The sequence below is a fragment of the Mixophyes fleayi genome, chromosome 6, assembly GCF_038048845.1.
Source record: "Mixophyes fleayi isolate aMixFle1 chromosome 6, aMixFle1.hap1, whole genome shotgun sequence".
NCBI classification, from domain to species: domain Eukaryota; kingdom Metazoa; phylum Chordata; class Amphibia; order Anura; family Limnodynastidae; genus Mixophyes; species Mixophyes fleayi.
This window is the reverse complement of record NC_134407.1, coordinates 69,737,466-69,763,008: the sequence shown is the minus strand read 5'-3', so window position 1 is coordinate 69,763,008 and position 25,543 is coordinate 69,737,466. Positions and strand designations below refer to the sequence as shown.

Sequence of the window (25,543 nt, the reverse complement as noted above, 5' to 3'; positions counted from 1 at the left end):
TCTGTTGTCATAAGATGATAAACTAGTGATGTCACTGGTATCTAGAGAATCGATAGACTGAACCAATATTCAGAAGCCTTGAAATGGCAGGCTCCAGGGGTGTAGGTGATGGATACAGTTTAAGGGCTCTTTAACAGCTATAGGTCTGATGTAGAGTTGGACGAAAAAATGGGAGTAACATATCCTTAAAGAAATCTTGAGATGCGTCCTCCTGTAATCAGCAGACACGCCTGGTGTACATCACCAGTGTGTACTTGCATTTGCCCAAAAGAGGTGCACAACATACGTGTATATGTGTGTTTCTGCAGGTCTGCATGAGCCGCATTAAGTAAGCACAAGTTCAGTGTACTCAGCCTGCGTTGGTACTCCCCCCCCCCCCCCCCCCTTCCCCTCCTTTGATGGAATTTTACACTTTTCTTAATTTCTTCTGTTATTAGTACAGGAGGCAGGAAAAGAATAGGTTAATTTCAGTCAAAATATTCAAAGTTTAAATTTCATGTTTGAATTGCATTACCATGCCCAATATCTAAGTTGCTATGTTGTATGTATATGTTCCTACTATTCCATGGCAGAACTCAGTCATTGAATATGTCCACTCTTTTTTTTGAAAATCTCATGTGATAATTAATTTAAAGAGAGCTTATCATCTTAAATACAAAATATATGCATTTGAATTAAATAAACTTTATGTAGGTATTTTTGATTATTACTCATGTTTCAATAAAAGGTTTAAGTTATTTTTTCTTTTTTTTAATGAAGCCAACCCCTGTTGTACACCAATCTATTCCTGTCCATAAATGAACTTGACTCCCTGATGTTCCGCTAGTATGGAGTCTAATTTGCATAACATCGCAAGAACATCTTTAAATCAGTGCCTTTTACAAGGCTTTATAGGAGTAGTCAGTAAGAAGCTTAGGGGGTAAATGTATCAAGCTGAGAGTTTTCCGGCAGGTTTGAAAAGTGGAGATGTTGCCTATAGCAACCAATCAGGTTCTAGCTATTATTTTGTAGAATGTACTAAATAAATGATAGCTAAAATCTGATTGGTTTTTAGAACCCGCCAAAAAACTCTCAGCTTGATACATTTACCCCTTTTCTAAATGCTTACTAGTGAAAGGTTTTTTTTACATGTTATATAGAATTGCTGATCTGAAAGAGAGCATCAAGAAATTTCATTTACTAGAGGCAGTGATACAAGCGCTGGGTCGGGGTTTATTTATGAACATTTAATACCCCCCCGCCTTATTTTCAATAAATGTGACTACAAATAACACCATGAAAATTAAAGTCATATTCTTTATTCAATTAAACTACACATTACATCCTGATAAAATTAGAAATGTGACAGGTTCTCTTTAAAAATACTTAAGACAGGGGATCAGGGGTGCATAGGGAAAAATATCCCCTCTGAGTCACAACCTAACCTGAAGCATTTGTAGCTGTAAAAAAAAAATTCTACCTGTATTTGTAAATCCTAGTAGAAGCTTTTTCATGTAAAGCATCACAAGTTTTTTTTTTTAGCTCATTGATTGAAGTCTTTAGCATTGCTGGATACGGACAAACTGGTAAGGTAAAAAATAGTAACAATATTTTCTGTTTTAAATAACATTTTTTTGGGGATGTGATAAAAATAGTAAAAATAATGGAAACAATAGTAAGAATCAAAGACTCCTTCCCCCCTCAAACACACATCACCCCTCTCTCCACAGCTTTGGTTTGTCTGGATCGCTGGGTGACCTTAGAATTTCTTTACTCCCACTGCTGACTTGTTGTTGAAGAAACTGACTTTGTTTCCCTGGGAAGCCGTTGAAACCAAGGGGGATTCTTGTTGCACTTTGCTCAGAGTCGTCTTTTTGATGGCAGCGGCTGGGATCTTCTCCTGGTCTGCATAAATCTGTAGCTCCCTGTTTTGCAGGTGAGAGAACTTTTTAGCAAACTGGGACAGTAACAAGCTAGAAAAAGGTGTTTGATATTTAACATGGTAGTATGATGAGTGCCACATAGGTGTATTAGTAGGGAAGGGATATGTTACCAATGCCATACTATGTTACCAATACCTACACTTTTATTGTACTGGACCTATAAATATTTAAACTGGTGATGGCATTGCAAATTATTCTTCTGTCCTCTAGATTAGCGTTTCTCAAACCCAGTCAAGTGCATGTTTTCCAGGTGACAATGGAAATATTTATACCACCTGTGGATCTGTTAGAATGTGTCAGGCTGTAATGAATACACCTGTGCTCCAGCAAGGAGATATGGAAATCATGCACTGTTAGGGGGCCACGAGGAGTGGGTTTGACAAACGCTGGTCTAGATTGTAAACGCTAATTGGCAGGGCCCTCTTTCCTTGTGTTTCCTGCCTACACCATCATCTGCGCACCCATGTCAGTTACCTTCCGCTTGGTCTCAGTCTCCGCCTACAGCAGCTCTGGCGCTGATAGTTGCGCCCTTCACAGTCGCCAACCTTTTAAATGATGCCTCAAAGCTCTTCACATAAGCACATAACCGGACTCGATTGTAACTTGCTCCACTCATCTGATCTGTTTAACTTCTCACTGTTATGACAACCAGTGCAGCATAAACTTGTAGAACTTTAGCAGAAGAGGTCTTCACCTATAGCAGCCGCCTTTCCCGTAGAGACTGGTTATGCTCACAGGTACTCGGATGCCCCCAGGACTTACACTCAGTGTAGTACAAGTTTATGGTCACACGGCAGCGCACAGGTACAGGAGGTAATACACAGAGTACAGACAGGCCAGAGATCTGCAAACTGGACAGAGCACAGGTGGAGAGGTCAGGTACTAGCTGGGTCAGGGCCACAGGCAATGGTTCGGAGTCCGGGTACAGGCAGAAGATCTGGGTCACAGGCAAAGGTTCAGAGTCTGGGTACAGGCAGAAGGTCAGGGTCACAGGCAAAGATTTAGAGTCCAGGAACGGGCAGAGGTCATACACGGTAAAGCAATCTACGCTTAAACACCAACACAGCACAGAAGCAGGCAGCAATACTGAAACAGAATGCTATAACCAGCAGTGAGGCTCAGTCCGCACTGCCTTAAATAGTACTAAGGGCCAATCAGGGCAAAGCCCAGCAAAAGCTCCCAGGGTATGCATGATTAATTACTGGCACTGCTGTCAATGAAAGAGCAGAGTGCCCAGCTGCGTTTTGAACTAATCAGCCATAATTGGCTGAGCCTAAACAGCCTTGCACGCACCCAGCTGGCTGGGCACGGCCACAGGGAGCTTGAAGCGTTCCGGTTGTTGCCTAGGCAACCAGGACGAGGGAGCCGGAAGTGACACCCCGGTCGTCATGGTGACGGCCGGGACGCCACTAACAGAAGACAGAGAGTCGCGGCGGTGCCCGTGGCTGCTGACAGTACCCCCCCACCTTGAGGAGGGGTCAAGGAACCCAGACATCCAGGTTTCGTGGGAAATTTAAAAAAAAAATTTCTTTAATGAGCCTCTCAACGTGGAGACGCCTCTGTGGTATCCAACATCGCTCTTCTGGGCCATAACCCTTCCAGTGCACTAGGAACTGGACCTGACCTTGAACTTTTCTTGAGTCCAGAATTCTTTTTACGATGAACTCATGATCTAAAGCGCTATGGAATATGTTGGCGCTATATAAATAAATGATGATGATGATCACCATTCACAAGCAGAGGCAGAGGCCGAGGCCTATTTAAAGGAGGCTGATCGAGCTTGCTAGGGGACACAGCTTTTTTTTTTTTTAAGAGGAGAGCAATGGAAGGTGCAGGGAATTTTTAAAGGTGGTAGTTGCTTAAGTCTGAATGTCACTGGGTTAATCTTTTTCTCAATTGTAAAGGGTCCAATGAATTGGGGTCCTACTTTCCTACAGGGTTGCCTCAATTTGATGTTCCGTGTAGACAACCACTCGACACCCCACTTTCAATAAACACGGACCACGATGACGGTCAGCAAAGGATTGAGACTTGTAAGAAGCTCGACGTAGTGCGGAGTGCACCTTTTTCCAGACGGACTTTAGCCGAGATGTAAAGGCAAGAGTCCCCGAATCACAGCGGAAACAACAGAGGAGAAGGAGTTCACTTTCGGGTGGAACCCGAGGTTGTATGTGTTGCAGAATGGCAAGAATTATTATATGCAAACTCCGCCCAAGGTAAGAGAGAGGACAAGTTGTCATGAAACTTGGAAACATATGCGCAGGAACTGTTCCAGGGATTGGTTGTTTCTTTCCGTCTGACGATTTGATTGTGGGTGGTAAGCTGAAGACAAACTGATTTTGATCCAGAAGGAGTTGCAAAAAGACCTCCAGAACTCTGCTATAAACTGGGACCCTCAATCTGAGACAATGTCTTCCGGAAGGCCGTGGAGATGGAAAATATGTGCAATGAATAAAGTGACCAAGCTTCTGGCATCCGTCAGCTTGGGAAATGTTACAAAGTGTGCCATTTTGCTGAAACGGTCAACGACCACCCAGATTGTGTTATGCCCCGAGGACCATGGGAGGTCGACAATAAAGTCTATAGAAAGATTGGTCCAAGGCTTGCTCGGAGTAGGCAAGGGTAGCAATTGACCAGGACGACGGTTCCTAGAGGATTTGTTTCTGGCACATTTTGGGCAGGCGCGGACGTTGTTCTCCACATCCGAAGACAAGGTGGGTGACCAAAGCCAAGGGGAAAGTATTTTGATGGTCCTTTTGATTCCTGGATGACCTGCTGAGCGGTTGTCGTGGCATTCAACAAGGACTGACTTCCTCAGATGAACCGGAACAAACAATTTATTTGGAGTCTGAACTGGAGCAGTCTTCTGGAACTGGCAGAGTGTGGCCCCAAGATCTTGAGTTAGACCGATATGAATGGAAGACGAGGGAATAATAGGTTGCGGGTCAGGAGGAAATGCCATGAAGCTCCGGGACAAAGAGTCAGCTTTGATGTTCTTTGAACATGGATGAAATGTGATGATGAAGTTAAAAACAAAGCCCAGCGGGCCTGCCGGAGATTTAGGGTTTTGGCAGTCTGAATATACTGGAGGTTTTTGTGGTCAGTGAAGATTGGTATGACATGGGTTGCTCCTTCTAGCCAATGCCGCCACTCTTCAAGGGCCTACTTGATGGCCAACAGTTCGGGATTACCAACCTCATAGTTAATCTCAGCTGACGAGAATTTCCAGGAGAGATATGCATAAGGATGCAATTTCTTACTTTGTGGATCTCTTTGAGAAAGAATGGCGCTTCCTCCTACATCTGAGGCATCCACTTCCACAATAAACTGGAGTTCTGGGTCTGGGTGCCTAAGAATGGGTGCAGACGTGAAGACGGCTTTAAAAAGGACAGAAAAGCTAGCCAATGCCTCTGGAGACCAATTAGCCATGTTAGCACCCTTCCAGGTGAGAGCGGTGATAGGAGCAACCAGGGAATAAAGTTAGTAGTTAGCAAAGCCAAGGAATCTTTGAATTGCTTTCAAGTTAGTAGGGAGGTCCCAGTCCTGGATTGCTTGAACTTTACTGGGGTCCGTGGAGAAACCAAATGATGAGATCCTAAGAAGGTGGAGACCTTGAACTCGCATTTTTCCAATTTTGCATAAAGATGGTGTTGACACAATTTCTCCAAAACCTCCTGAACTTGTTGGCGGTGCTGAGACGAGGATTGAGAGTAATTTAAAATGTCATCCAAATAAACTAAACTGTTTTCCCCAGAAATTCAAGTAAGACGTCGTTGATTAGGTCTTGGAAGACTGCCGAGGTGTTGCACAACCCGAACGGCATCACCAGATACTCATAATGTCCGTAGTGAGTATTGAAGGCCGTCTTCCTCTCGTCTCCCTCTCTGATGCGTATAAGGTTATAAGCACCTTGGAGGTCAATCTTTGAGAAGATGGTGACAGATTTGAGCTGGTCAAATAAAATGGAAATTAATGCCAAGGGATATGTGTTTTTGACCGTGATTTTATTCAGGCCGTGGAGGGAGGGTCTCAGACTGCCATCTTTTTGGCCACGAAAAAACATCCAGCTCTTACTGGAGATTTGGAAGGGAGGATAAATCCTTTTTTCAGGTTCTCCTCGACATACTGTTCCATAGCTTGGGTCTCTGGGACAGATAAGGAATACAGATGCCCTTTGGGCAATTTAGAGCCAGGTACGAGATCAATAGCACAGTCAAAGTCCCGATGAGGTGGGAGAGATTCAGCCTTTTTACAGAACACATCACCGAAGTCCTGGTAAGGTGCAGGTAACAATTCCGGATTGGGCTGTAGAACTCTAAAAGGTAGGGTCAAGCATGTGGAAGAGCACTCTGCACTCCAACAGACGATCTCACCCTTTTTCCAGTTTATAAGGGCATTATGACTTTGAAGCCGAGGATACCCCAGAATCAATGGAGTGGAGAGACAGGTGATCAGGAAGAATGAGAGCTCCTCCGTATGGAGGGCTCCTACAGATAAGCGAACCAATGGAGTCTTAGCGAGTATTCTGCCCCCAACCAAGGGGTTACCATCCAAGCCGCAAGCGGTAATGCTCGAACCCAGTTTGATTTCCGGAATACCAAGCATCTGAATCAAGTGGATATCCAGAAAGCTACCTGCTGCACCACTATCGAGGAAGGCTGACACCTCTGTAAAATAATCTCTGAAGACTAAGCGTTCGGGAACTAACAAGGAATTTTCTGGAGAAAAGATTACTTGGAGACCTAAGCACACCTCTTCATCAGCGCTTAGGTTTAGGTGTTTCCCGACTTGATAGGACAGGAACGAACTAGGTGGCCCGATTGACCACAATACATGCAGAGACCCAGAGAGCGCCATCTGGAATGTTCTTCAGGAGGCAGACGGTAAGCGCCCAACTGCATGGGTTCAGGGGTGTCCAGAAAGGTAGAACCAGCCCTGGTGGTGACCAAGGAGGTATAAATGACTCTCCTTCAGCTTTTCTCTCCTTGATTCGGCGATCAATTTTGGTTACAAGTTGCATCAAACTTTTAAGTGAGGTTGGCGTAGGATACTGAACTAAGGAGTCCTTGATTTGTTCCGTAAAGCCTAAGCAGAACTGACTCCGCAGCGCTGGATCGTTCCACTCACTATCGGTTGACCACCGCCGGATTTCTGCACAATACTCCTCAGCAGAGTGACATCCTTGCCTTAATGCCCAAAGATGGGACTCAGCTGAGGCCACTCTGTCTGGGTCGTCATACAGCAGACCCAAGGCCTGGAAGAAGGCAGCCACGGTTTGTAAGGAGGGACTCGCTGGTGGAAGGGTGAAGGCCCAGGACTGGGGATCGCCCTGGAGTAAGGAGATTATGATACAGACTCTCTGGTGTTTTTATAGCCAGAGGAGCGTGGTCTCAGCCGAAAGTATAACTTGCAACTCTCCTTAAAGTTGCAGAAGGTAGATCTGCTTCCAGAGAATCGATTGGGCAGGTTCAGTTTCAGCTCTGTAAAGACTCCAGAGGAGGCCTGTTGAACCTGCGGATTTCTGAAGGACTCTTCTTGTGCTGACAAGCAATGAGATAAACTCTGTACAACTTGTGACAAGGCCTGGATCTGATTCGCCAGGACCGGCTAGCTGTCGTCCATGACAGAATTACCTCCAATCTTCTTGGGTCGGTTATAATGTTATGGCTACCAGTGCAGCATAAACTTGTAGAACTATAGCAGAAGAGGTCTTCACCTATAGCAGCCGCCTTTCCCATAGAGACTGGTTATGCTCACAGGTACTCGGATGCCCCCAGGACTTACACTCAGTGTAGTACAAGTTTATGTTCACACGGCAGCGCACAGGTACAGGAGGTAATACACAGAGTACAGACAGGCCAGAGATCTGCGGACTGGACAGAGCACAGTTGGAGACGTCAGGTACTAGCTGGGTCAGGGCCACAGGCAAAGGTTCAGAATCCGGATACAGGCAGAAGGTCAGGGTCACAGGCAAAGATTCAGAGTCCAGGAACGGGCAGAGGTCATACGCGGGAAAGCAATCTATGGATAAACACCAACACAGCACAGAAGCAGGCAGCAATACTGAAACAGAATGCTATAACCAGCAGTGAGGCTCAGTCCTCACTGCCTTTAATAGTACTAAGGGCCAATCAGGGCAAAGCCCTGCAAGTACTCCCAGGGTTTGCATAATTAATTACTGGCACTGCTGCCAATGAAAGAGCTTAGCGCCCAGCTGCATTTTCAACTAATCAGCTATAATTGGCTGAGCCTAAACAGCCCTGCGCACGCCCACCCAGCTGTTTGACAGCTGGCCGCGCGCGGCAGTAGGGAGCCTGAAGCGTCCCGTTTGTTGCCTAGGCAACCAGGACGAGGGAGCCGGAACTGACAACCCGGTCGTCACGGAGACGGCCGGGACGCCACTAACAGAAGGCCGAGAATCACAAAGTAATTTGATTTACAGCACACACTCACATGTTCCCTCACCTCTTGTGTAGGTTTCTCCTTACTATGGTGTTTTGTTTCTGTAATGTTAAAATGGATGTCATTGTTGTAGTGTCCCGTATGTTCTACTTACTCTCTACAGCACATCAGAAGATGTTTCTTTATAAATAAAAAAATATTATTTTTTGTTCTAATTAATAGTATATTACTGGCAGATTGTCAGCCTAAATAAAGGTACAGGCTAGACCGGCGGTTCCCAAAGTGTGCGATAAGACTATCTGGCTGATATTGAATGTTCTCTGCATGTTAGCATGGCTTTCCTCTTATTCCTGTTTTCTTCACAAGCCTTATGACTTAATTAGGCATGGTGTATGTGTTTGTGCCTGTGATAGAGAAATTACATTATAAAGGTCCAGAGGGGACCAGACTGAGGTACAAAAATAAAATGGTCTGTAATGACTGTAAAGCACTGTAAAACATATCAGAACTGCATAGATAAATGTTAATAAGTACCTGCAGCAAATGTAACCTATAGCAACCAGACATTTGGTCTGTATTGCATTAACCCGATTGAAACACATATCTGGTTGCTATAGTAACAACATAGCTGAGCTTTTTGGTATTAAAAAAATACTTAATTTATTATCAGACTGTTTGGCCACATGATGGCACTGTTGTTGCACAGTTCTGTATGGATGTTATTTCAGTTTGACATATAAATAAATGGAAATATGTAAGTAAATAGGATTATAAGTAATGAATAATGTATTCTTCCTATGTTTTCCTGTAGAAAAAACCCCCCAAAATAAACCCAACTTTTAGGTCAAATGTATGTTCTCAGGGCAAAATAACCCAAGAACTTGTGATGTAAATTTAGTCAGGATATTGAGATGAGAATGTAAATCCCACTTCTGGGAATAGATCTAACTAAGGAGACTCTCATGGAGCATTATCCTCATAACACTGGATGAATGCTTACCTGGTTCGGATACATGATGCCTCCACAGCATTGATGAGTAGGGAGCGGAATCCTCCGCTTTCCAGGAAGTGCAGAGCGTGAATGGTCGCCCCTCCTGGTGAGCACACATTATCCTTCAGCTGACCGGGGTGTTGCTCCGATTCCAGAAGCATTTTTGCAGCCCCCTGTAAAAGATCACAGCACTAGCATCCTGACTTTCTTTAAGAAAAAGAGAGACTGTTGTAAAACAGGGAGAAGCCCATACTGACCAGCATAGCCTGAGCTCCAAGGCGAACTGCAAGACGCCTGGGAAGACCCATCTTCACCCCTCCATCTGCAAGTGCATCCAGGGCTGTGAATGCCTGAGAGAAACGCCAACACATGTATAAATGATAGAATGATGGTATTCTGCAATTAATGTGTACATACCCCCTAACACTCCTAAAGGGTAAATCAGAACAATATAAATTCACCCAAATCTTTCCATGTACCCCAAAATGAGCTATTGTTACATATGAAAATCACCTGCTAAAAATGGATCAGAGCATATGCCAATATATATTGCTAATAAGTAAAAGTGACCACTAAACCCTGTCATCATGTTTCCCAACACTTTTATTGAACTCTTGATCACATTCTTGTCTCCTGGTTAGACTCACATAAGCAGGCCCACTTCCGCTCAGTCCTGTCACTGCGTCAATGAGGTCCTCCTCCACCTCTATACAGAAGCCCACACTCTGCATCAGCTGTTCCAGTAGCTTTGCGTCCTCCAAATCTGCGTGGGTCCCTGTGGCATACACTGTGGCCCCTTCTCGCACAATTACAGGAGTATTGGTCATGCAGCGGATTACTTTGGGAGCTGGGTGAAAGGTACTCAGTTTCTGTGAAGATGGGGAAGGATTACAAAGTGTGAGGGAGGAGAGAGAGAGAGAGAGAGAACTGGAAAATACCATATCCTGAGTTGTGAGAATACAGGACTGAAAGACATGTCAGGCAGTCGAGGTAGGAGAGGAAGACATTAGGAATTGAGCAAAAGAGGCACATTCGGGAGTATAGAAAAAGTTAAATACGTTAAAAATGAAGGAGAGAAAACAATGTACTGTAAATGTAATGTGCAGAATGTAAGAGTATACACACATCAAAACGGAAGTATGATGCCTATTGGATTAGAGATTTATGCTTTGTTATGTATCATGTGGTTGTAAATATAAAAAACAGGGCACAACTTATCCGATCTGGGATGCACATACATACATATATATATATATATATATATATATATATATATATATATATATACACACACACACACACGTTAACCCGTGCATGATACTCATACATTCTAGTCAAATCAAGCTACTTAAGGTGTTAAAAAGGTTCTTGTCATGCATTTGGGCCATAGCCCAGTCCTCCTCAGGGGAAGAGCGTTACTTCCCGACGTAAGCGCCCTTTTTTAACGTGGTTTTGTCCACATGTCACCACCTCATCATTCTTCTCCATCACCTCATCCTTCATTTTCATCGCCACATCTATCCAGATGTCTATCCAGACACAGGGATCTCTCTCAGCGGTCCTGAGTATCACACTCCTCTCACTCTGTCACCCCCAGCAACCACCAACCACTCTCCACTGTCACTCCCGGCAACCACCAACCACTCCCAACTGTCACTTCTCCTTCAAGAAATATATATTTTTTTAAATCTTTATAAACATTTTTAACAATTAACAAATTAAAAACATCTTAGTATGCCAAATTTCAGCCCTTTTTGTTTTTTTTCCCCACACACACTAAGAATTTAGTAGGTCAGTGCATATATACACACACATACATACACACACGCATAGGTGCACTTATTTAAGAACTGTGGTCTGAAAGTGTACATACTAGTGGTGCTTCAAGTCCCATATTTTAGGATTTGAACAATTATCGAACAAAATCAGATCCTTATTTGCATATTAAGAATAAAGCAGTATCAGGTTAAGTAACCAATGTTATAAATTATTGTAGCTCCTGGAAGCGAGCTATCTTTGTCCTGTGCACTACAATTGCAGGGAGTAAGGAATCAGGTGGAAAGGACCAACTTAAGATTGTGATGAATCCCAACCCAAATCCTGGATGTGCAACATCCCTAATACTTTTCCCAAGGCTGTGTATTGGCCGGTAAAGGACAAATAAACCTAAAATATAGGTTGGTTTATAGCCAAGAACTACTAGTAACAATATGAAAATACATGTGTGAAAGTTGCAGGAGGAATGGAAGATATTTGACATAGGATTGTGAAAGTATACGTGTTCCTGTACACAGCAGACTTCCTGTAAATAATACCAGTTTTTCTTGTAATAATAGGACACTGATGGGAGCGCCTTAGACTTTCTCTGTATCGTGTTGTATTTCCAGTCTGAGCTGTGTTCACAGTTTAGTGACCAGAAATGCAGATACAATATATGGACAAATGTATTCGGATGCTTGACCATTACACCAACAGGTGGAAGCTTGGAACTCTTCAGCTGTGGAATCAGCAGAGCGTTGGTGACTTTTACGCACCATGCGCCTTAGCTGGCGTTGATCCCACTGTGTGATTTTACATGGTCTTCCGCTTTGTGACGGTTTTATACACCTCTGGCAATGGGTCTAAATGAAACACCTCAATTCAATAATTAACAGGTGTGGCCAAATACTTTTGTCCATATAGCGTACATGCAGATGAACCCTATGAAGAAAGGGCTCGTGTGGCTGACCTTTAAATACACGGTCAACCTACAGTTCTGTCAAGGTATGGAAACTTTGTTGTGATGGTTGAAGGCTAGGTAGTGCTAATCTTCAACCTGTTCACACAAAGTCTTTTGGAATCTGCTCCAGACCCATGTACATCTCAGTAGAGGGTGTAATGTGAGGCCACTGTGTGTGGCACAAGAGCCAAGAGACAGGACCAGTTAAAGACAGACAAGAGGCTTGTCCAAGAGAATTGGATTACGCCAGACATGACCTCAGGAGAGTCCTGTATAAAAGTTACGTTTTATTATCTTTTAACTTTCTGATATTAATCTAATATGTACTTATGAGACTATTATAATTACATATACATGATGTGTCATTTTCCTATACCTGCGAGCAGGTGCATCCTTGCGTTTTATTTGAGTTTGCGTTTTATTATTCTGTATAGGGCAGGGGTCTTTAACCTTTTAATACCTAGCGTCCACTTTTGTATGTTGGTTGATGGTAAAATTTCCTTAGCGCCCACCGATGCCGCAGTAACTCAACTTAGCGTAAGTGCAAAGTAATTTTTAGAGGGGAAGGTTATTGTATTTAACTATATACGCATCAGCTAGTTGCAAAAGCCTATTTGAAAAAGTCAATCTCTGCAGTCTTGCATATACAGGTTACTGTATACACATATATATACATGCAGGTTGTTGGTATGCACTGTAACCCTCTGTGACACAGTCTTTGCACGTCCATGCAGGATATACTTCTTGTTGTGGTGGACAGACTCTCTTATACTTACATTAAGTATAAGTATGAAGTATAATATGCTTATTAGGTGCCTCCAGTCTGTACCTATGACTAGCACTGGTTAATGGGAAATCCTCCCAAAAGTGTGAATAAAGTTAAGCCCAGTCCTAAGGAATATGTACGCAGCAGCTACTAGATGCATTCGGTCACTGCGGCACTAATGCAAGACTCTGCGCGAAAGCCAAACTTCTGGTTTGAGGAGCATATGCAGTAGTGCATTTTGGACACTGGAGTCCTGCCCCACTTCCTCCAATCACTAGACCACCGGGGATCGGGCTGCCATGGAAACGGAGTGTAGAGCTCCTGTTTCTAACATTGCTATAAAAAAATATGCGATATGGACCAGGGTGACCGCCACTGGTATAGGGCCTTATCCAAAAGCCATTAGCTGACACGGACAACTATGTCATTGCGGTCTCCGAGCTGCTCAAACTACTATTACCTTCTCAATAGAGCTGATTGTAACACCAGCGGCACATGATACGACCACATGACGGTCCTCGATGTCAGAGCCAATCTCATCCAAAACAAAGGGTATAATTGGAGGTTTTACAGCCAGGAAAAGGACATCACTGTTCTTCACTGTATCTTTGTTACTGGTGGTGAAATTTATACCAATTTTCTGAAAATAGAATATTTAAAAATTTAAATCTCCCTCATATCATCAGATCACGCTGAAGTCAACTTTACACATTTACCACACTGTATCATACCCCAGACTATTTTGCAAACACTTAACCTGACCTATCAAACCTCTGTGACCACTTACCAACCCTCACACTCCTTGACAATCCCCAAATCCAGCCTCACACTCTACCACATTTCGCTCAGCCAGCTTCCCTTCCCCGATCCCTTCACCAGGCTTAACATTCCTCAGCTATCTCCTTTGCTAGTGAGAAACCCCTCAACAAAAGTTGAGCTCACTGTACTCGCACCACCCTGTAGTAATAATAATACAACTATTATACATTGTATCAACAATGTATAATAGCTAAAGAAAATAAATTTTAGAGCAAGTTGGTGGTGTATTTTAATTTTCAATTCTTTAACTTTTCCAAGTGGGGAAAAAAAATAAAAAACACAAACAAGAGAAGACAAGAAAATACACAAGAACAAAAGGCCATGTAAGTCAAGGTATAAGGAGGTGGATCTGTATTTTTTTTGTATCGGATTCTGAGGCACCAATTAAATAATTTAGAACTGGGCGAATCCTGTTTAACATATTTTTATGCTGACTGCGCGGATTTATATAGGTGAGCGGTGTCTTGAACTTTGTGCAGACAGTACTACTGGATGTTACCTGCAGATGACCTCAACTTCTGTATTGTTGCTCAATCTATTCTGTTCACTGTACCAATAAAATGCTTTCACCTGGAAATAACCCTGGAGTTTAATGAGCGCTGTAAATTTATTAGCTAGCAGTGACAAATAGGACAACAGAGATAGATGTGTAATTGTTAAGGTGCTCTATACACTCCATTCTGCTTGTCTTATGTACAAAGGACCAAAAATAACAGTATTTTATGGGCCCAAAGACAACTACCAATTACTATTATCATTTAATTGTTCTGATGTCAATCAGGACTAGCAAAAACTTTGTTTGAATGATAACGGAGATTTGACCATATGTGTGTTCATCATTCAACTACACTAATTGTGTCCCGTGTGTGATCACACTTGTCAGATCTCCATCCACCCAGCGTTTGGGTTCAACAGACATGTAAGTGCACTTTGCAACTAAAAGTAAGCATGGGGTAACCGTTAGTCACACAGCAATGTTATTATTGATGGTATTATTTAATGAGACTCACTTTGACAACAACTCATAGATAGCACCTTAAACTTTAGCTACATATGAAGAGACATATGGACATAGCACACATATTCTGCATTAGTGAAGCTTAATTCCCTTAATCTCCCAGTTCCCTAGATACCAGATATCATATAAGGTTGAGAAGTTATTGACTCACTATATCCAGTATAAACTATCTAGGCCCAGAAGACTGTAGGGACACAAATTATACTGCACATAGCCTTATATCTGCATTAGGATGTTTGTTATGCCTTATAATTCAGGAAATGTTTGAAATAAATATTGCAATTATTACATTACAAATGTACCTATTATATTATACCTTAAACCTCAGTTGTTTATTATGTATGCAACAATGCACCACCTACTATAAATCACATGGATATTAGAAGTCATCAATAAGGTCTGAGACTAAAAAACACGAGGCCTTATGCTAGCTGTCTTTATAGAGGTTCCAGATACTTGAAGTGACTTAATATCCATAAAAATGTACAGTAGTCATAGCGTAGTTATTTACAATACACAAGTATTCCTAATGAACACCAAAAGTGATGACATCAGAACTCACCATTTATAAAGATATTATTTACAGGAGTTGATACATATATTACCATCACTTGTGATGTATTATGCTAGTTTAAACCTTGCAATACATAGCAGTCATATCTTTGGTGGGCATTTTAAAATCTGCATCTCACCCTTAGTCTAGCCACAGTGGGCAGATCCGTGTCAGGGGAGCTGGCGGTGATCTTGTGTGCAGCCAATACCCCTGCAAGAAGAGACGTGATCATTAATAGTAATTGATTGGCCTGTTGCCCAGATACATACAGCTAAATAGTGTTATATCAGTAACACCACTGAAACATACCTGCTGCCGTGAAGCCCCTCACAAGGGCATAGGTGAGCTGCCCGGCACCTACGAATCCCACACTCATAATGGTTCTTGGTCTGATCTAGACAATGAGCACAAATCAGATCAGCTGAAAGAAAGTACAATGTGAAACAGCTGTGTACAGAATGTACGACTGTACACAATCAGCAGTAAAACACTGCACATCAGCAACAGTAAACTGTAAAGCGTCCACTTACAAACAGGTAATCACTTGTGCAGTGTCTGTATATATACACATACCTTCCATGGTTTTATCGTACTAGTTATCTTATAAGTTATCTTATCTTTATAAGTGATACAAAGTACCACTTATAAATATCAAAGTATAATTGTTTCTTCTGTGTGCTCCTTGTTAAGACTGTTTATTACCAATTAATGATTAATTGTGCAGACACACCGAGACTGTAAAGAAATAACATTTATCTTACTACCTGATAACCTGCTCACATTGGCCACCCTGAATCACTCATCCAGCATGATGTGTGCACGCAGACACAGCAAACACTGCTAAAAAGCACATACAGCACTTTCAAGGCAAGTGCAACTCAGGTCAACGATTAGAACGAGGGTTAGGGACATCTCTGCCAACAGAGTGGAATGTTGTCTGGTGTGTTGCTTTCTGCCTCCTGTCACTGCGAATATACTTAGTGTACATAGCTGGTATGTTATGTACAGTAAGCCATGTTGAAGATATGCCATGCATAAGGTTTCACGTGCAGCTGATCACATTATTTCTTTATACCATATTTAAAGGTTGTTGTTTTTCTTTTACTTTGTCTTACTTTAGCTGTTGAGTAAAATGTGTGTGGAATTCTGTTCCTATCTGCATCTAGTAATACCAGTTGCAAGCTGCCATGTTGCTTGGAGCACGTTAAGAGCTTGATGCTATAAAGGCCATGGATATAAATGCAGTAACCAGAGGGATTGTGGCATATGTGAAACCAAAACGGGTATGTCTGTTAGACAGAATATTCATAATATGATAAGGACCAATGATTCCAATGCATGCTGCATAGATACCAAACTACGTTTCCATTATAACCAATGGTGATGGCGCCTCAAATTATATACTTTCTACTATTATTACCATCTAAGACTAAATGCAACAACTTATACACTAGTAATGTAACACTGAAGCCGAGATCTGCTCCCCAATGTGGATATTAGATGATAAACAATTAAGACATTTGACAGACAATGGAATGTTGCCACACGGAATAGACACCACAATAATTAAATTAAATCATTTTTCTCATCATTACTTAAAGATTTGTTAATTCTGAAGTACCACAGTGAGCTGGTAAAAGTTTCCATCTACATTTGCATTTTGGAAGAGGTCCTGCTCATCCCCTGCCAGGCACCGAGCTTATTTGGATATTCCTCCCACTTGACTGAGGCAACAAATATACATTGCATGTACAGGAGAATTACTGAATGAAATGACCCATCTTCTACATCCAAAACCATGGTCAACATATGTTTCGTGATCTGTAAAACTATTTGAATAAGATTTTACATTTTCTAGTTTAACAATGAAGTTCTTGTGGCGTTTGTGTGGGGTCACCTCTTTTAAGTGGTCACACATGGGGAAATCCTGCCCCTTGACCAAAGAGTTAAGAATAATTGTTCAGTTGGACCACACATATAGGTGGCCAGACTGAATGATATCCAGCCATTTAGTGCATGTGCACTGGAACTAGAAGCCCGGACTCAGGCTTCCAGTTCCAGTAACACACACTCACTCACTCTATAATTATATATATATATATATATATATATATATATATATATATATATATATATATATATATATATATATGCACAAAATCAATATAATAAGGCGCTAGCAACCACACTGTAACCACCAATTTATATAATTGGTATAAAAATGTACCAGATGATCAGTCCCATAATAGAAAAACACATATTGCTCAATTTAAGAGCGGCAGCCGCAGGTGACTTCTGTCCAGATGGTTAATCCGGAGGAATTGGAGTAACTGTTGATAGAAAAAACAAGTAGGGCGCCCAATGTGTAGTATCAGATGGAAATGGGGACGATATAATAAACTGCGTACCGTAAGGATTCCAGGCTCATGTAGTATGGTAGGAGTTCCTCTTCAGAGGTAATACCTCCCCCTCGCCCACAGGATGACGACAATGTGGATATATAAAAACACATATAGTGTAGTATGGTTGTGTAATATAACACCAATTGTGATGAATCCTCCACCACTATCAATAGTGGAAGCCCAAAAACCAAATGGCTTAATATTAAGTATACACCTCCAAATAGAAACAAAAAATCTGCGTACCAGAAATCCTGTCATATAAGTAGCGTATGTGTGCTCAAGATCAACAGTCTCAGCTCAGAAGGTCAGTTACATGTGACTACAACACCCGGATGTAACGGTTAAGGAATCCGTAGAATGGCGGGAAAATTACTGACCTTCTGAGCTGAGACTGTTGATCTTGAGCACACATACGCTACTTATACGACAGGATTTCTGGTACGCAGATTTTTTGTTTCTATTTGGAGGTGTATACTTAATATTAAGCCATTTGGTTTTTGGGCTTCCACTATTGATAGTGGTGGAGGATTCATCACAACTGGTGTTATATTACACAACCATACTACACTATATGTGTTTTTATATATCCACATTGTCGTCATCCTGTGGGCGAGGGGGAGGTATTACCTCTGAAGAGGAACTCCTACCATACTACATGATCCTGGAATCCTTACGGTACGCAGTTTATTATATCGTTCCCATTTCTATCTGATACTACACATTGGGCGCCCTACTTGTTTTTTCTATCAACATATATATATATTATATTCCTGCAGTAACCCCTGCCAATCGGAGGATGGCGGCAGTACTTGTGCCACTGATTTCCATGATGAATAGACTTCCCCATGGACCACTTATAAATAACTTATGGTATACATTTATTTAAAGGAAATAGCACAGGGCGATTATTTATATCATTGCAATGTACTGATTTTACTATATTGTGTGGCACTTTGTATAGGAATGGCATTAATTTCTGATGTATTCATTCCTGATGCAATAAGCATTTGTTGAGGAAGTATTTTGTGTATTTTGGTGAGGAAATGTCTTGTTTGTGGTTTTTGTAACTTTGCTCGAGGAAACCTCCAATTAGACATATGTGAGGACAGTGGCGGATCCAGGGGGGGGCGATCGCTCCCCCTAGCAGGGGCTTGCTGCCGACAGCTGCACACTGTGCAGGTCTGTTCAGCAGGGACAGTGTGCTGCCCGGCTGCTCTGATTGTGTTTTAAACACAATCAGAGCAGCCGGGCAGCACACTGTCACTGCCGAGCGGACCTGCACATACTGTGCAGCCGCCGGCAGCATTAGACATCAGAAAGGGGGCGGGGCCTAAATCGCCCCCCCTAAAATCGCCCCGGATAAAGTTATTGTCTAGATCCGCCCCTGTGTAAGGAGGGAGTCTGTTTTGCGGATAGCAGGAAATGCTAAATAAGTGTATTCAATGTGAGTGACCAACACTTGAATGCACGGCAGGGAGCCGTTGCCTGTGTTCTGGTTAAGGTGAAAGGAAATCTCAGATCAATGGGATTTAGGATATTGCAGAAAAGTGTAAATTTTGTTAAGTGTAAATTATATTTAAATCCATGTTTGGGTAAACATATTGCATCCTGTTACTAAAATGAACTCAGACTTCAGGGGGCTGGCTTGCCTTGTGAGGCTGTGTCCAAAAGTGTATAAAACAGCACTGATTTGTACTGAATGTATCATTCTTGTTCCATCTGACCTGATCACTGGTACCTTCAACCAATGTGAAAGCAAATAAACATCACTTGCTTCAAAGACCCGCTTGAGAACTTCTCCATGCTTAAAATCCTGTGACCTACAGATTAGACCCAAAATCTAATCCGTTCCCAGCTGTCTGAGGTTTGGACCCAGCTTTCCAGCACCAACGCTCTGCCCGCTACCCAGCAGCTCTGGCCAGTGTGATAGACTAGGGCAGGGGTAGGTAACCTGCGGCTCTCCAGGTGTTGTGAAACTACAAATCCCAGCATTTCTTGCCACCTATCTGCTGGTTTTCTACTGGCAAAGCATGCTGGGACTTGTAGTTTCAGAACACCTGGAGAGCCGCAGGTTGCCTACCCCTGGACTAGGGGGATCCATCCACAGCACCCCTGATCCATAGGAAGAGGTCAGGGCTACCAGACCAGGTGTACCAGCAAGGAGGTACCCTAGCAGTGACAGTTACCCAGAAGGAACCCGGTTCTGGATGCTGGTAAGGAGTCCAGTGGTGGCAGCATTGTAAGCCCCACCTACTGCGGATAGAGGGCGCATTTGGGAAAACGGAAGGGAACGGTGGCAAACTAAGCCCAGCCGGTTCCCAGCAACAACAGACAGGGTGGCATAGTCGGTCCACCCTGTCACAGGAAGCATCGCTGGGGGCCCCCAGAGAAGGATACCACCGATGTCTTTACTGCCCAAGGGGCTGTGGTAAATAGATAAAAAAAAGTTTGATTGATCTAGGTGTTTCCTCCTATCAATAGATTACTTAGTACAACATTTAAAAAATAAAAACAGGTGCAAGCAGTGGCGGACCTACCATTGGTGCAGCGCACCAGGGCCCACGGAGATAATGGGGCTCGCTGCATGGCAGATGCAGAGGGTCGGGGGCACCTTCTCTCCTCCCTGCCTACCTGCACCGGGGCACACAGCTTGCTAGTTCCACCTCTGGGTGCAAGGTTAAAGTGTCTGTAAGCTAGAGAAAAGACTGTATAGAAAGTGTGCTTTTTTTCTCCATTGTGACTCTAGAATTAAAAATGGATTTATTATTGTGAGGTTTCTGCAGAGCCGTGAATTAAAATTCTAGCGCTCGGGGTGAGAAGGAGAACTGCCATTGCGCTAGCCTTCAATTTTAACCAAATTAACCTAAAATATCCATAAACTGCACCCCTTTTTAGCATTGCGCCCTGGGCTGTCACCCATTTCGCACAAACCTGGTTACGGCCCTGGGATTCTGCAAAATAATTATAATAAAAAAAAAGTGCCAATTTACATCATTTTTAAGACACGAAATAAGTGCACAGTCATATTTTAAGACTTTTGTGTCAGATTTAAAGACATGAGTCAGCAGTTATAGATGTTTTGTGCAGAAAGAAAGGTCAGCTTTTTTAAGGTGGTATTTCTGGCCCGTACTCTGTGACAACAGAAGTTTTTATCAATGTAATCCTACTGATCTAGCTAGTATATGGCTATACATATCAGATCAGATTTGCACTTTCACACAAGTCACTGAGTGAAAATAAAACTGTGGGGATTTGGGGATTAGGTCTCATTTATGTCATACAGTTGTGAAATCTGTCACCTCCAAGATTATATGTTCAGATTTACCTCCCAAGGTTAGTCTCCCTTCAAATGTGACACATTGGTCCTGATGTTAAATGTGCCACATCTGTTAATGATGACATAATGACAGAATCATCGGTTCATCTGCTATACTACTTAGCATTGTCTGAGATACTGAACATCAATCCAGCTATTTATACCAAGTCAAGCATGTCATAAGACGTTTTAATCTTCCAGCACCAACAGCTGCTCATACTACATGAGTCTATGCTATTATATTCTAGCTGCAGTATTGGGAACACAGGGGTGCATCCTGTTTTGCTGATTTGACTTTTTTTTATACCTGTAACAAATGCAGGAATCTGACTTTTCTTCTAATGTGACATATCTGCATGACAATAGAATAGCTTCAAATGGCACTAGAAACAGGTAGAGGCCTATTTGACGGCTGTATTATTAGATGTAACCATGATGTCATCCTGAGACGTCACTATTGGGCAGCATAGTTACGTCATTCTACAGCTGTCTGATGTAACTACAGCATGTGTGTCTGATGTAACTCCACAGATTCGTGTCTGATGTAACTCTGTGACACGTGTCCTCCCACCAGCCCCTATTACCTGATCGCTGCTTCCACACTCACTCCTTCACCGGGCAGGGTACAATCCTTACTCTCCCTCTGACGTTACCCTCGGCCTGCAGGTCACACAATACAGCAGGTACCGATTAACCGGGTGCAGGCAGAAACCACGCCCTCGCTTCCTATTGGACACCACTTTGTTAGGAGAACAAAAATCCCCACATGCCCCGCCCTCTTAGTGCTCTCTATACGAATGTCCCCGCCACGTGGACACGCCTGCTCTCATTTGTCCCACCCCTGGGCGGTCTTACTATTGGACGCGTGGCTTACAGTAGGGGGTCCCGCCCCTTTACCGTATTTCACCAGATAGATGCTGTACAAATTGTGAGAGCTGCTCCAGGCGCGCACCTAGGGGGTAGAATGGTAATGGTGAGACTGAGGACCATGAAGTACGTACAGAGGAAAATCAATACTTCCTTCCTGGGTCTGCAGGCTGCCCCGTGACCTAACTGTATGCAGCCTTTTGGAAGCATCGCAGGGTGCTGAAGGTGTTACCAAGCAGTTTGTCTAAATAGTTTTTTTCCAGTTGAGAGACAATTTCAAGTTTGTTTTTTTCAATGGAAGCAAAATTGATATGCACGTAGCACAGCAGTGTAATTGAACGCCTAGGCATATTCAATTGTTGGCGTTGTAGTCAAAATTACGTGCCGTGCACACTATTACCTGCATTATGGTAAATGCGCGTAAATACCGGTATTACGGTACTTTTCTTGCAGGATTTCAGCTCACGGCTCAGGGAACTGCAAGCTGAAATCCGCTTACTATTACCATAATATCGGTAATAGTTTTTCCGCGGTGGAAAACGCCGAGAATTGAATATGCCCCTAAGGGGCATATTCAATTTCGGAAAAAGCCAAAAATCTCGCGGAAATTGTGCGCGGAAAAATAGTTAATACGGTAATTTACTCGCTGGATTTCAGCTCGCAGCTCCCTGAGCCGCAAGCTGAAATCCAGCTACAAATTACCGTGTTAACTATAATAGTTTTAACACCGCGGGACTTCTAAATAATTGAATATGCCCCTTAATGTGACAGACCTGACCCACAACCATTTTCCCTTCACATTTCACTATGAGGGACAAATAAAGTACAGTAGTTTGGGGAAGTTGCTAATATGAGAGATATATTGTGTAGAGAGTAGGTAGATATGACTTTGCATAACCACATGTGTTGCCCCAGATCCTAAAACGTTGTGATGTGAGTTCTCTGTTACAGTGCTGTGGAATTAGTGGCGCTATATAAATAGCTGATTATGATGGTGATGGGGCATATTCGCTTAGCTTCCGGGATTGCGGCCACTTGCTGCCTTAAAACCGGCAATCTTACTCTGTCCATTAGAATTGATAGCATTCTGACTGGATAGATTTTACACAGTCGAAATTTACCAATATACAACGTTACAAGGTATATGGCTTAGTAAAGAACCGTGTACAAACAGCGCCTATTTAAATTACTACCTTTGGAGCTCGGATGACAGTCTGTCTCTTCAGTGTGACGTCATCGAACGCTACTGAGTTCTTCAGCTGCTGCAAGTGAGTAAAGTCTGCGTTTCAAGCTGCCTGTGTTTCCAGTGAGTCGGCGATGCGGTCTTCGCTGCAATCCTGCCGGGGTAAGTAGTGTTGTGATTTACAGCATCGTTTTATAGTACCCCACCCGAAATTTACATGTGCCGCCCATACAGCCTCTGGAGAATGGGCTGTGTCTATTATATAGTAAGTCTATATTTACTCTTTGTTGCTTTCATCGTAATTGTCATGTCGCTCTAACTTATGTCGGTATGGGTGTTGCCGAAAAACCCACCCCGCCCCTCCATGGTTCCATGCCACTCCCATTTCCCCAACTAGACTGCATCACTTTCTGATCTGCCACTCCTAACTGTAGTAAAAATAAATAAGGAGAAAAATCCCCCAGGACACTGTTATAACCAGCAAAGGATCTGCCATTTCCACTTGTACATAAAAATGCAAAAGTCTCATTTGCACATGTAACCCCCTGTCACTGTGTGTAGTGTGGGGTGCAAAGGGTACACAGTGCACCTCCTTTTCAAGCCCTGGCTAGCTGATGGGCATGGGTGTAAATGATCAGGGGGTCCCTGCACATGCAGGTGTTTCTTTGTAGTTAGTGGGACACAGGTAATGTCACTTTGGTGCAGTGTAATAGAAGTCACAATAATTTGGGCGCCAGACCATCTCTATAACAAACTCAACTCTTTATTTACACTCTTCCTCCAGCACGATAATCATAATGGTTGCAGCAATAAAGAAATATATGTACAGCTCCTTACTCTCTCCAGCACAGTTCTTAATGAGCAATACGAATATGGTTGCAAATATATCTCATTACTCCTCCTGCACAGTTCTTAATGTTATCCAGATGTTATGTAACATAAATCATTGGTCTCTCTTACACTCCATACTCACTGCAGATACCCTTTCTGCAGGGGCACATGCATGGATGCTAATAGGCAGGCAGCCTCTCCTCCATGCAGCTCTGACACACTCTGTGTACCTCTCAACTGCAGCTCACCCCTCCTCTGCGGGGATGATGTCTCCTGTGCTCTGACACGTCACTCTGTGTACTCTCAGCCTCAGGATCTGACACTACAGCTACCAGGCCTCTTGTAGCAGCCCTCACTCCAGGGCCTCTTCCATGCAAAGTGTCCCCCTCTCTCTTGGGTTCTCTATAGTGGCATGGAGTTCTCCCCCTCATCCAGGGCACACATTCCTTGCCCTGGCTCAGTCACCATGCTCAGACTTCCAGGCAATGCTGGGGGAGCCTGGGAGCTTCCACCCCAGGTCCCCAGCTACAACTCTCCTCTTGATGTCTCCTCTCTCAGTTCCTATCCCCCCTTAATGACAGCCCCTCCTTCCTCTCACTTAGTCTCACAGGCTGGGCTGGGTTATCACCATGGTAACCAGTTTATGTAACTTTTCAGAAACTTCTATCTTACCCTCTAGGTGACCCCTCCTCTATTCACTGAGGTAAAGGTTTAACTAAAACACCACTAGGGGGGTGTTACATTCTCCCCCGATTAGCTGGGCACCCTAAACTACACCTAATGGGGCTGCCTAGCTAATCTCACTCACACCTAACTCACATATGACCACACACATGTAAACTTTTCTACATCACTATTGCATGAAAAATCACAGTGTAAAGTGAATACATACATAGCAATACAATGGCAGTATCAATATAAAACACATTTCACATTGCATACCCCACAACACCCCCAATGGATGTAAACATGTGAGTCACAGGTGTCCTGTTTTCTTTCAATGTACATTTAAATATGGCTTTATGCCAAAGCAATGTAGCACCTGCCCATGCCTGCCCATGTCTCCCCCCTCCTGGGTCAAAAAGAGACAGGTGGCTCTCGTGGGCCCCTCCCAACAAATACATCTCAGCAATATATGCAGGGGTGGCATTTGACCAGCGGGGTTGTCTTCCCCCCCTTTCTCTCCAACGTGGACGATCTGCCTTTCTTTGCTCCCCCTAATCCTCCGGAAGGGCAATATACAGACGTCACTTGCACAGCCTGCCTCTCTTTGCTTCCCCAAATCCTCAGGAAAGGCAATATACAGACTGCATTGTAATTGCACCTCACATGTTGAACCTTTTCTTCTTTTGCTTCCCACTCAGCTGGGATAAGTGGCACTACAAGTCTCAGCAACAAGCACACTGCTGCTCCATATACTGTCCTGGACAGAACTACTCAGCAAACAACTTGCTTTACCTCCTCATTACCCTTGGTCTCTGTTGGGCACCTAGAGACGGTCAGACATGGTGTCCCAAGGGTGTTTCTCCGGCTGGGCACACTGCTCTCAGTTCCTGTGTCCTGCAAGCACTTTCTCCATCTGTTGTGCTCGAGCCCCACGTTGGGCGCCATTATGTAACCCCCTGTCACTGTGTGTAGTGTGGGGTGCAAAGGGTACACAGTGCACCTCCTTCTCAAGCCCTGGCTAGCTGATGGGCATGGGTGTAAATGATCAGGGGGTCCCTGCACATGCAGGTGTTTCTTTGTAGTTAGTG

General features: G+C 43.3%; 1 protein-coding gene across 2 annotated transcripts; it reads right to left on the bottom strand.

Moving 5' to 3' along the window:
* Nucleotides 1–1,278: 1,278 nt before the first annotated feature.
* Nucleotides 1,279–21,659, bottom strand: PYCR1 (pyrroline-5-carboxylate reductase 1). Of its 2 annotated transcripts, none has more exons than XM_075216797.1 (8): nt 21,493–21,659; nt 15,500–15,611; nt 15,330–15,400; nt 13,261–13,440; nt 9,963–10,184; nt 9,573–9,665; nt 9,325–9,488; nt 1,279–1,904 (listed from the first exon to the last, which is right to left on the bottom strand). In XM_075216797.1, exons 2-8 carry the CDS (start codon nt 15,564–15,566, stop codon nt 1,739–1,741), a joined length of 963 nt encoding a protein of 320 aa, XP_075072898.1. In that variant the 5' UTR covers nt 15,567–15,611; nt 21,493–21,659; the 3' UTR covers nt 1,279–1,738. The 2 variants fall into 2 exon arrangements, with proteins under 2 accessions (XP_075072898.1, XP_075072897.1); XM_075216796.1 differs by having other exon boundaries at nt 15,500–15,584; nt 21,493–21,658.
* Between the last annotated feature and the right edge of the window lie 3,884 nt (nt 21,660–25,543).